Below are 12,067 nucleotides of genomic sequence, written 5' to 3'. Positions count from 1 at the left end.
AGAGCTGGCATGGACTAGGAGGCCCTGAGAGAGCACGGAAGAGACACAAGTTGGGCAGGGGGTGCAGGGTCCACGCAGCTCCCCATGAAGTTCCAGTGAGGCAAGCAGCATTTGAGACTTTGCCTTTGAAGGACAGGTAGGATTTAGCTATCAGGAAGGTGGAAGGGACATTCTGCTCAGATGGAAGCGCAAGGAGGGAGGCATGAATGCATGGGTGATTCGGGAAAGTGCTTTGGCTTCGTGTGGTCAGGGTATAGGGCCAATGTGAGGGTGAAAGCAGGGCCCCACAGGGCCTGAGTGCCCAGGCCAGTAGCTGTCATTGTCAACTCCCACTGTCAGTGTGGAGTCTGGGGAAAAGCTTTGGGAAGATGTCTTCAGGTGGGGAGGTGAACAGCTCTGAGGACAGGAACTGAGGAGCAACAACAGGAGGCCTGGGTGGAGGGGTGGGTTCTGGAGGTGTGAGGGCGAAGGAGCCTGGAGGGCCTCCATGTGAAGGGTGAGGTAGGAGGAAAAGCCAAGGGTGATGAGGGAAGTGCTGGTTCTGGGCACCAGGTGGAAAAGAGAGAACTGGGCCCACCTCAGCTTGAGCGTGTGGTGCATGTGTGACCTGGGCCCACCCATGCAGATGCCGAGAGGGGCACATGGCAGAGAGTTTGGCAAGGCCTTTTGACATCCAGGTCCTGAGCCTGAGCACTGTATTAAATAGGAGAGTGAATCCCTGTGGAAAACAGGGTCGATGCCACACCCGAGGCAACTGCAGCTGTCCTATCCATTATCTTCCCAATTTAAGTGTGACACTAGAGGCCACAGCTGTTTGATTCCCAAAATTGGTTGACTCTTGCTCCGCTGATGGGACAGTGGTGATGGTGGTGGTGGTGGCCTCCAGCTGAGTAAAGTTGTCCTTCTGTGCAGGTGAAAGGGGATCTGCAGGTGGGACAGAGCCAGGCCATGGGGAGGCTCACGCTGGCTGCTGGGGACCACACTGGAGAAGTGAAGTGGTAACAGTGGCTGCTGCCTCTGGCTCTAACCTTGCTCTTGGCTAAGACTGAAGCAGGCCGCAGGAGGCAGCCTTTGGCCATGGTGAGCCAAGGCCATGTCAAATAGGGGAGTGCATGCCACTGTCCACCCGCGGAAGGGCAGCCCCCTGCACACAGGGAGTCCATGGGTTCCAGAAGGGGTCCAGACGAGCTGTGCTGTCATCTCTTCCTGAGTGAATGGCACATTTTCCCCAAGCTGAAAGGGCTCTGCCATTCAGGAAAGCAGGCGACCACTGTGAGTGAAGGGCTTGAACGGGGAGTGACAAGGGGCCTGCCTTGTCAGAAAGAAGGTGTTTGGGAGAAAGGCCAAGAAGCACCATTGAGAGAACGAGCCTGGAAAAGTGGGCCAGGTGGGTCACGGGGAGTGCTGGCTGCTGCTTCATGGAGGCTGGCCTCTGCTGGGCAGCAGTAGGTGGCCTAGGAAGGGAAGGAGCTGGAGAGTGACTGGCACACCCAGACTCCCTGGAGGGAAAGTTTCCTGACTTCTCGGGACGTGGTGCTTTGGAGAAAGAGATCCAGAGTGGATCTGGGTGGATGATGGAGACCAAAACAAGTGGGTGTGACCAGCAAGTCAGGGGACAAAGATCTGCAAAGAGGTGGCGGCAGTGGGGGTCCAAAGGAGGATTAGCATTGTAGAAGCAGTGGCCTGTTGCCATCCTGGAGGAGGCTGTCCCTTGGGAAGTGCTGAGATCCCAGTGTTCCAGGCAGAAAACATGTTGAGACTTAGTTATAAACCAAGAGCTTGTCTGTCAGAGAAGAGATGCATGCTGGCTCCTGTGGACTCCCAGGTGTGGGGCCAGAGAAGGATGGCCACACGTGTTGTGCTCTGCCACTTTCTGGAACAGAGGTGCTCTCTGACAGGACAGGCTTGGTGGAGGACAGGGCAGTGAGCAGGGCTCTCATCCTCTTGTGGAGGTACCCCGAGGGCCAGCTCCACCCCCACACCACATCTCAACATGCAGGAGACTGGCTGCAGCGTGACTGCTGATTGCCAAGAAGTTAAACCCCTGTCAACCCTCCATGTTGATTCTGAAAACAAAGCCAGAGTTCTTTCTACAAAACGAGACTTTTTTGTTTCTCTCTCTCTCTTTCAACATTTCTCTGTTGTGTTATGAAAAAGAGGTGGGTGGGGGACTTCAGAAGCTGTCTGGAGTGGCAGACAGCTCTGCGTGACGAGCTGAGAGCACTGCTGTCACCCACAAGTGGGAGGAGAGGTCTGAGGGACAGTGGCTGCAGTGCCCCACCTCCTGCTGCAGTCAGTGAAGGAGTCACCAATAAGGGGCCCCTGGCCAGGATCCTCAGATATGGGTACTGGGGAGCCTGACCCTCAAGGCTCCCAGGGAGAAGCTGGTGAGGAGACACAGGGCCCGCTGCTCCTGGTGCCAGGCAAGCCTCAATAAGGGAGGCTGCTGCCTCCGGAGAAACCTGGTTCCCAGAGGTGCTCAGCCATCAAACTCCTCCAGAGGAACTGTCCATGGAGGGGTAGGTGTCGGCCTTCACATTTCTGCCACCCCTATGAGGAAGCTGTCTTCCTCGTCTTCACTATAGGTACGTGAGGTGAGAGCCACATTCCCCTACCAGACTGAAGACTCAGCTGGTGCAATCTCCTCTTTCCAGGGACAGAGGGCTTGGATGCTGAAGAGGTCTGGGTGAACCTGGTATTTTAGTCCCAGGTCTTCTTTCCCTACCAGGAGTCTGCCCCTCCCATGTGGGGCCCAGGGCAGAATTACAAAGCAAGCTTACACATGTTAAAGAAAATCTACTCTGCCCTCCTGCCCTGACAAATGTAACTTCATTCATCCAGAAGGCCAGATTCGAATTTAGAATGCCCAGACTCCTAGCAGTTGTGTGAACCCTGCAGCACAGTGAGAAGCAGCCCCTCAGCCCACCTCTCTCTCACTGCGCCTCCAGCTCCACCCCACACCGTGCAGATCCTCTGGTCTAGACACTTAAGGTCTGTCCACACCCCTGCAATCGGCTGCCCCTTGGTCACCCCACGGGTCTACAGTAGACACGGCAGTGGTGTGGCTCACTGGCAACAGCACATTGAAGAAAAGAGGCTTAAGGTCAGGAAACCAGAGTATTGGTCCCTGGAGGAGTGAGTGCAGGTTCCAGGTGGGCAGTCCCCGTAGCCCCATGGGCAGGGTCCTCTAAAGCTTAGCCTCAGAGGCAGGGCTCCTATTACCCAGGGTCCTGGCACAAAGATTGAGAGAGAAGCTGAAAGAACATTCTGAGACAGGATTTCTGAGCACTGCAGCCCCAGGTGCAGGTTATGGGTCAGGGTCAATTGTACCTGCTAACTTAGTGACAGGTGCCCAAACTGACCAGCAATATTTCGAAGAGGAAAATCAGTACAATAGTATTGTATGTTTGTTTTGTCTTCCCCCTGATTTGAAACAGTATGTTATAATAAAATGTATTCTAGGTGCAACTATTTCCTTGAGTTTTAGGTATCTCCCATTTTGTAAGGTTCTACTTTGCAGCAGTGACTGCAGGGGATGAGGCCATTGTAGGTAATTTACTGCTGACTGCAGCACATACAGCAAAGAGGAAACCTATTTCATGGGGCTCCATATTTTTTTCTCCAAAATGACCCTTTTTTACTTTAATCAGGTGGTTATTTCCCTATGCTTCCTCTTCCTGATCCCAACCTCAAAGCTACTTAATATCTAAAAGTCTCTTGTTCTCCCTTCTTTTGTCACACAAAGGTAGAAAGGTTCAACCAAGGAGAACTTGATTCTACCCAGACAGGTGGAAGCTTCGGCCTCCCACTACCGCCATGAATGATACTGGAACACTTAAGAGCAGTTAGACAATAAATGTTGAGGCAAGAAGGTGATTCTGCTGAGAGTCCCTTAGGGAGGCTCATGCCCAAGGGAGACCTGACATTTTGTTGGCACTTGTTTGGCTGCGTATCTTATTTTCATTAAGCAGTCAGCCCCTTGAATCAGCAGCAAAGGTAGAGGAAAGCAAATACGACAAATGCTTTCATTTTGAGTGTTTTTTCCCTTCTATTTAAAAGTTGAGGGGGAAGAAGGGCGGGGATGTGAAATGTCAACTTGTCATGAGGCTTCTCTTGCAAGTTGTCAGTGAATCAGCTGTCAGGGAAAGTGGCCGCACAGACCTGTTCTCATGACGGTGAGTGAGTTCTCATGAGCGCTGATGGTTTTATAAGGGGCTTTTCCCTCTTTTACTCGGCACTTCTCCTTCCTGCCACCATGTGAAGAAGTATGTGTTTGCTTCCCTCTCTGCCATGATTATAAGTTTCCTGAGGCCTCCCCAAACCTGCAGAACCATGAGTCAGTTAAACTTCTTTCCTTTATAAATTACCCAGTCTTGGGTATGTCTTTATGCAAACCTAATGATTTCACCCCTTCTTCTCTTTTGTGATGTGATAGAAATGAAAGTGGGGTGAGGGGAGAGAGGAACCTGCACTGGCATAGGAGCCTGTGTCACACCGACATCTATGATGGGGGGGAAAGCTGAGACACAGGGGCATGCTGCTTTTGTGGGGCCTCTGTTCTCAAGGTTGGTTCTCATCATTTGTGTAGAAATGGCTGTAGGCTGCTAGCCACATGATGCTCAGCTAGCCCATTGAAAGGAGCTGGACCGAAGTCTGGCCTTGTGTTCCTACTTCACTCCAGTTCTACAAAATGGGGTCATGGTTGTGGACATGCTGGACATGATGGGGACAGGACAGACTCTGGAATAGGACCCAAGTCCATCTCCTGAGCCCTCTCCTGAGGCCAGGGCAGCCCAGAGATCTAAACACTAGAGACCGATTGGGAAAGAGAAACCCCATGTGCCATGTGTCACATCAAGACATCAAACAGGGAAGAGGGGAGACTTAGAGAAAGCTTTGTACAGTAACCTGAGATGGAGTGCAGACTCACTGTCAGCACCATTTCTTCATACACAGCCTCACACCTGCTTCAGCAAGTGGGCTCCAGGCTCCACACATCACTGATGAGGAAGCGAGGCTCAGCAAGGCTGTGTTATTTGTCCAAGGACATGCAGCTGGAGGTGGCAGAGGGAAGGTTTAAAGTCACGTCTGTCTGATCCCAGGCCTGTGTTGAGACTACTTCCCATCATGGCCCTAGAGAAGGGTGATGTATTAGTTCTTTCTCACACTGCTTATAAAGACATACCCAAGACTGGGTAATTTATAAAGAAAAGAGGTTTAATTGACTCACAGTTCTGCAGGGTTGGGAAGGCCTCAAGGAATTTACAATCATGGCAGAAGCAGCAGCAAACACGTCCTTCTTCACATGGTGGCAGGAAGGAAAAGTGCCAAGCAAAAGGGGGAAATGCCTCTTATAGAACCGTCAGATCTCATGAGAACTCACAACCGTGAGAACATTATGGAGGGTAACCACCCCCATGATTCAATTACCTCCCACTGGGTCCCCTCCTGTAACATGTGGGGATAACGGGAGCTACAGTTCAAGAAGAGATTTTGTTAGAGACACAACCAAACCATATCAGGTGAGATCCTGGCCAACCTGCAGATACAGGGAGGGAGCACATGGCCCAAGATGGAACCCTACATGAGTGAGAATCAGGAGCCATCAGGGTAGTTTGCTTGGGGAAGAGGGGCTAGGCCTGGAGTGGTGAGGAGGAATGCAGGCCATAGGCATAGGGCTCCAGAAGGGCCAGGCTCAGAGTGGTGGCAGCGGTGGGCATGGAGGCTGGGAACGAGCAAGAAGGATGTCCAAGGATCAAAGTGACAGTGCTGCTATGGAAAGGGATGCATCCAAAGGACATCATCATGCAAGAGTCAGCAGACATGGGGTCCTGAGGGAGGAATCAAAGAATCAGGTTCAGTGGCCTAGTGGCTGAAGGATGACGGTCGCACAGAAATGGGAAAATGCTGGAAAGGGCTGGCTTGGTATGGATGTCAATTGGTTTGAATTAGATGTACAGAGTTCAAGGTAACTTGAAGTGGGTGCTAGTCTGTAACAATGAAAAGTATTATAGTGGAGTCCAGTGCACAGGAAGTGAGAAGCATGAATGCAGGGTCACCACAGAGAGGAGAGAGCTGTCGGTAAGAATCCAGTAACTCTAAGGAAGCAAGTCAAGTGTTTCAATTTCCCTGACCTGCACTAAGTAAGATTCTAAGTTATAGCATAAACCTTTATCAAATAAAATAGCCGCCTTAAAAAGGTGAGCTGAAGAAAACTTGGCACTTGAATTTGTAGATTATTCTTTAGCCATCCTCAGAGATCAATATGTTGTCACACCAAATCAGTCACAGCAAAAGTCCAAAACTGAGGACAGAGTCGGGGGAGAGAGGTCTTGCCTATAGGGTCTTTCCCAGGCTGCTGTATTCTGAACGGGTGAGAGCAAAAGCATTCGTGTAAATTTAACCCAGCTTGGGCCCTTATCTCCCTGTACAAGTTTCTGCTGAGCCCCTTTTATAGGCAAAGTTAATTTTTAAAAAAGATTAAATTGATGGTTCTATGTAATTAACACTGGCTTCAGCCAATTGAAGACTGGGTGGGTATATGCATTGGAGAGGCTGTGGAAGGCAACATTGATCTCTCTATGGATCCTAGGTATGTCTTGACTGGGTAAGAGCAAAATTTAGACTTGGAAGAAATAATCAGCACCAGATATGACTGATAGCGGTCAAGACTGCATGGAGTAATTTAGTCAGAGATGAAAGCAGTCTAAGGAATTGTATTTTAGAGTAGCATTGACAACTACAAACAAACCTACCCAGACAATATTTTCTTGATGAAAATTCAATATTGCTGATATCATTCTCTTTAAAATATCTGTATTTGTAGACAAGACATCCAGACATGCTTGAGGCCAAATCATTGGAACCCGACTGTCCCTCAGTCTTGAGGCTGAGTTTAGCTCTGCCCACCTTTGTGGGATCTGCAGGGGTTGCATAGGACCAGAGGGCAGTAAATGGCTTTATTGGCTGGATGGGTGGGCTTGGGATGTTCAAGTGGAGGACTGAGTTTTGCTCTACTCAAAGATAAGAGGCCCAGCTGTTCCCAGCAGAGAGCAATGAAAGGTTACAGCGGGTAAAGAGAGAATGCAGCTTTGAGTATCACAATCAAAGGCTAATCTGGATGGGTTAACTTGGTAAAAGCCTTAATGCCTGTCAAATAAGTGGATTTAAATCTGACAGTGGCAGAGAATTGTGGGAGCATTTTCAAGCATGAAATAATATAGTCAACACAGCCTACAGTGAGGGCAGTCTGTGGCTTATACCAAAATAAAAATTGGTGACCACATAAGTGAGCCTTTGATGAGAACCTGGCCACAAATATGAAAAGGGGAATGTAATTTGTGTAAATTTTCTAGATTAACATTCCTAGAGCTTTCATGGCCAATTTCAATGTATGATTAAAACTTTTTTTTTTTCCCATAAGCCTTCTTAGGTTTCTCTTCCCTATTCTCCTTGAGAAGGCTGGTTGGAGAAAGATGACTTGATATATTTGGGGGAGTTTGTGGGGTTTGAGTCAACATTTGGGGCCACAAACCAAGAGAAGAGTTAAAGCCATGGAAGTCATGATGGAAGACTGAGATTTTAAAAATTAGCACTGTCAAACTTACAAAGCCAGGTGCAGTCCTCTCAGTGAAGGTCCCAGGAAATGGGGACACAGTGTCATCTCTGGGGACAAGATGGCCCACAAGGAAGCTGAACCCAGGACCTCCTTGCAGCTTAGGGAGGAGCTTTGCTGATAGGAATGACCTTGTACTCTGATGTAATGACTCTATCTGATGGGGTGGAGAAGTCACTGTGTGGGGGCCCCTGACCCATGCATGGGACAGCTGGGGAGCTCTGCCATGTTACCAAGGAAGGACAAACAGCATGCCATTTACTTCTGTTTTAACCACAGTGTCCTCCTTCATATCAGAAGGGCTCAGAGTCGGAAGTGAAGTCATTCACCATTTCTATTTCTTTCCTTCCAGTTACCTTAGAGCAGTTCTCCCTGGCAGTGAAGAGCTGTCCCGACAAAGAGGACCAGACTTTGTTAATGAAGGTAGGTTATCAGATAAAGAACTTATTTCCTAAAGGCTCAGAGTGTTTTTATTGCCCCGAGGAGAGTTTCATTTTTATAAGCGGGAGTAAATTTATCATCTCTGAATCGTGTGCTCCAGGGGGATAATCTTGTCATCGGCGAATTGGCGGGTTGCTAGTTAATGAGCACCACTGCTGCCTGCGGAGTGCAAGAAAGTGACAGGAGAGTGGGTGTCCACACGAGTGGGGAATCTTTTTAACTCTCCAGAGGGCTCAGTTGGTTCTAGTTAAACTTATCTGACAGAGTCTTGATGCTTTTTTAGCAGATTTATGAGGCTTGGCCAAATTCCACATCTCCCACTATATTTTTAATTAAGACAAAGGATTCCATACGTTCCCAGTCTGCTGCTTCCTACTTTTGTCACCTTAAGGAATGCTACACAAATTAGACTGTTCATATTCACCGCCAGAATGAGCATCTTATGTCATAGATTCCTTGCCCTTGTGTGGAAGAAAAATTCTTTTTCCCTGTAGTAACAGTTGTTTTTTTTTTTTTTACCTTCCAAATGACAGGAGCACAGGCATTTCCAAATGGCATAACCTACACTTAGGCTGCCTACCTAGGTGAGCCAAAAGTGTGGAGAACTCTGGCAAGCTGCCCGCCTGGATTTAATTAAAACTTTGTCTTTGAAGCAGAGAGCAGTAAACAGCAGCAGATCACAAAGGTACACAAACATACTTTCCCACCAGTGACTAAGACTCATGCTTTCACCCAGAAACCCTGAAGACTGACCTTGAGGCACAAACATTTCCATGATGTCACTTCAGTGCAGTACCACCAGGAAACCGCGTGCACCAGGAATTGCATTGCTTTACCTAAAAACCAGTTTCTTTACCAGGTGTCCTCTGACTTTAGAAATGGAAAAAATAGGGTGTCACTCTGAGGGATTTTCAACTCATTTGCCTAAGATGTGATATTTTTGGCCTTAAAAAAAAAAAAAAAAGCTTTCAGTGATGCTAGTTTTATAATAAAGAAGTGCTGCCCAAACCAAGTGTTGGGTTTGCCTGGGAAACCTGATTTATCAGAGTCCTGGGCGTCTGATACACTGACTTAGAATGACATAGGTTCAGACATAGGCATTTCTTGTTTTGCACACTTAATTCTACATTTCCTTCTTTAAGTCCCGTTCTGCAAGGACCTTTCCTTCCAGGTGCAGGCTGGCTTTCCATCACTCCATGACCGTGAAGCAGCTCTTAGGCCCTGGGTGCTCACCTCTTTTCTCTGCTCACTATTCAAGGTGATGAGGACACAGGGCCTTTGGTCTTTCTTCCTTCCATCCAATGTTTTCTCCTACCGTCTGCTTCTTCTTGCTTCTCTCTTGTTCTTCTCCTACTGTCCACCCCTCACCATTTTCAGGAGGTGAAACTCCTGGGCTCCCCTGTAGGTTACATGGGCATCTCAGAGGTATTGTGGGGCAGAGAGGGCAGAGATGGAGCCCAGCCCCAGAGACCACACCTCCAGGCCTGCTTCTAGTGGTCCTCATGGCCTTCATGACCTGGGATGCCACAGCCCCCTCTGAGTTTCTTCACATCTAGAGCAAGAGCTGAAAAGAGATGCTATCCAAAGGCCCCTCCTCCTCTTACCATTTCACCTTGTTGCTGACTTTTATAATGTCCTGGCTGGCTTCTCTAGCACATTTGGTTAGAAACTAACAGTTTGGGATTGGGACAGGAAGCCTCTATGGCCTGAGGTATCCTAGAATTTGTGTGATCTCCAGTGGCATTCAGTATTTTGTGTCTTACCTGTTGGTTTCTGCAGACTGTGTGTCCTCAGCAACAGAGGATGATTTCTGTGGGTGTTTTCTCAATATTTGCAAATATTTGAACAGGCATCATCAAAGAAAGAAGTTTCACTGAACAAAAAAGTGTGCTGAGTTCATATATACTGAAACTATTTTATGATTTTTTTTTCAGGAGATTGAGGGTTCCTAATGACACATATCAGAAGGCACTGTGTGTGTGACAATGGTATGCTGGGTTTTTGTAGATGTTATGTGAGAAAACCTATTCAGGGTGACAGTAGATTATTTTGACTGCAGTCAGCCTGAAGGTGATTGTATGTTTGCTCTAGTGAGCTATCTAGTTTGCAGACTGTCTGCAATAATTTCACATATTTAACTTAACCTCATGAAAACTTGTTGGAGGCAAAAAACAGATCTCGGCCAAATATGATATATATTTTTTGAGACAGAGTCTTGCTCTGTCGCCCAGGCTGGAGTGCAGTGGCAGTCTTGGCTCACTGAAACCTCTGCCTCCTAGGTTCAAGCAATTATCCTGTCTCAGGCTCCTGACTAGCTGGGATTACAGGTGTCCACCACCATGCCCGGCTAATTTTTTGTATTTTTAGTAGAGAGGGGGTTTCATCATATTGGTCAAGCTGGTCTCGAAATCCTGACCTCAGGTGATTCACCTGCCTCAGCCTTCCAAAGTGCTGGGATTACAGGCATGAACCACTGCACCCAGCTGATATTTTTAAAAATTATATTTTGCATGCATATTGTTGCATTCCTACATTGTCAAAGGTAATTGAGACCTGATGACAAATATTTAAAGGGGCACCATTAAAAATACAGCTTGTATAGCAGGCATGGACCATGATTGTCCCAGGCAGCCTAATTTTGAATCAAGTCAAAAGCCCCTCCCTCAATCACACGGCTGCACCTTGCCTAACCTGTGAAGATGCTCTATAGGCAGATTGCCAAGAAGATGCAAGAGATGAACTCACAGCTAAACAGATATTTGAACCAAGGTCAGATCCCCCTGCAAAGACAAAAGCATTGAGACTTTGAAGATGGCACAAGCCAGAACCTTTATCTGACAACCAGGAAGAGCAGGAGGGACAGGAAGAGGAGTGACTAGCCACCATTGCACAGCTTGTCCGCCGGCAATAGAATTAGGACCAGAAGCCAGGATCCCCAGACTCTCAAGCTCGACTTCTTCCTGGGGAGGCCCCACTCAGACGAGCAAATTCATAGAAAAATCTACCACCCCACCCCTTCACCACAAGAGCACACACAGGAGGTGTGACTGCCATGGAACCATGAGGGCTACTGTGGTGGCAGGCTTGTGGAGTCAGCTCTCAAGGCTTGTTAATCACACCCTTCTTGCTGAGGGTCCTGTAAGACTGGAGAAAGCCAGCTTCTCTGTGACTCAGTTTCCCATCTACCAGGCAGAGGTAGAACTTCTACTGGCTTAAGGTTTGCCCACCACTGCAGACCTGAGAAGGGGCTAGGGAAGCGATGCCCAAGGGTAAGGCAGCTGTTATCAGGGGTTGCATCTCAGTGAGATTTCACTACAGTTTCAACCATAGAACAATATTAGATTCCATAAATTACTCATTTGACCCTGTTGGTGTTTGATCTCCATATCTACCTGTTTCTTCACTGATTCTTAGTTCTATTGCCAATTAATTGCTTCGGTGCCTCTTAGTCGCTACTTTGGAGATCCCATTTGCCCTTGGCTCCACCTGCACTCCCCCTGTGACTCCAGGTGTCACCTGAGTGCATGTCCAAGCAAGCTCAGCAAGCCTAAACCTCACCAATCTCTGCCCTCCCCCCCTCCGCCCTGTCTAGGAACTGTGGGGTAGTCTGTGGTACTTCCCTGTCCTAGAGCTGCCGCGGAAGGTCCCATGTGTCTGTTCATTCTCTGAGGCCTCTTTCAGGGTCCTCTGTCTCCCTCTGTCCCAGCAAAGAGTACCTGAACTTGATCCCTTAAGGACAAGTTTCTATCCCCACTCTGCCAGCAACCAGAATGTAACCTTGGGCAAGTCACTTTTATCTTTTACCCTAATGTCCTCTTCCAGTAAAAGAGAAGGTAAATTAGACCATCCCAAAGACCCTTCCAGCATCACACTCCCCAAAGTCATGAGTGGACATTGCTGACAAGGCTATAATTCTAAATATGCTTGAGAAGGAACCAACCTGGTCCTTTACCACTCGTCCCTCTCCTCCAGGCACTGCCAGGTAAACTTCTTGGGGTCCCACATCCTACA

The 12,067-nt window shown here is 48.3% G+C and overlaps 1 protein-coding gene across 1 annotated transcript in view; it reads left to right on the top strand.

The window, feature by feature from the left end:
• The window catches only part of ACOXL (acyl-CoA oxidase like), a 319,336-nt gene that overhangs the window by 247,925 nt on the left and 59,344 nt on the right, over positions 1–12,067 (top strand). The window contains 1 exon segment of the mRNA XM_017549848.2: positions 7,968–8,038. Within this exon segment, the coding sequence (XP_017405337.2) occupies positions 7,968–8,038 (71 nt within the window).

The sequence above is a fragment of the Cebus imitator genome, unplaced genomic scaffold, assembly GCF_001604975.1.
Source record: "Cebus imitator isolate Cc_AM_T3 unplaced genomic scaffold, Cebus_imitator-1.0 Scaffold222, whole genome shotgun sequence".
Taxonomy (NCBI): domain Eukaryota; kingdom Metazoa; phylum Chordata; class Mammalia; order Primates; family Cebidae; genus Cebus; species Cebus imitator.
Note: the sequence above shows the minus strand (reverse complement) of the source record. Positions and strands in the feature narration are given on the sequence as shown.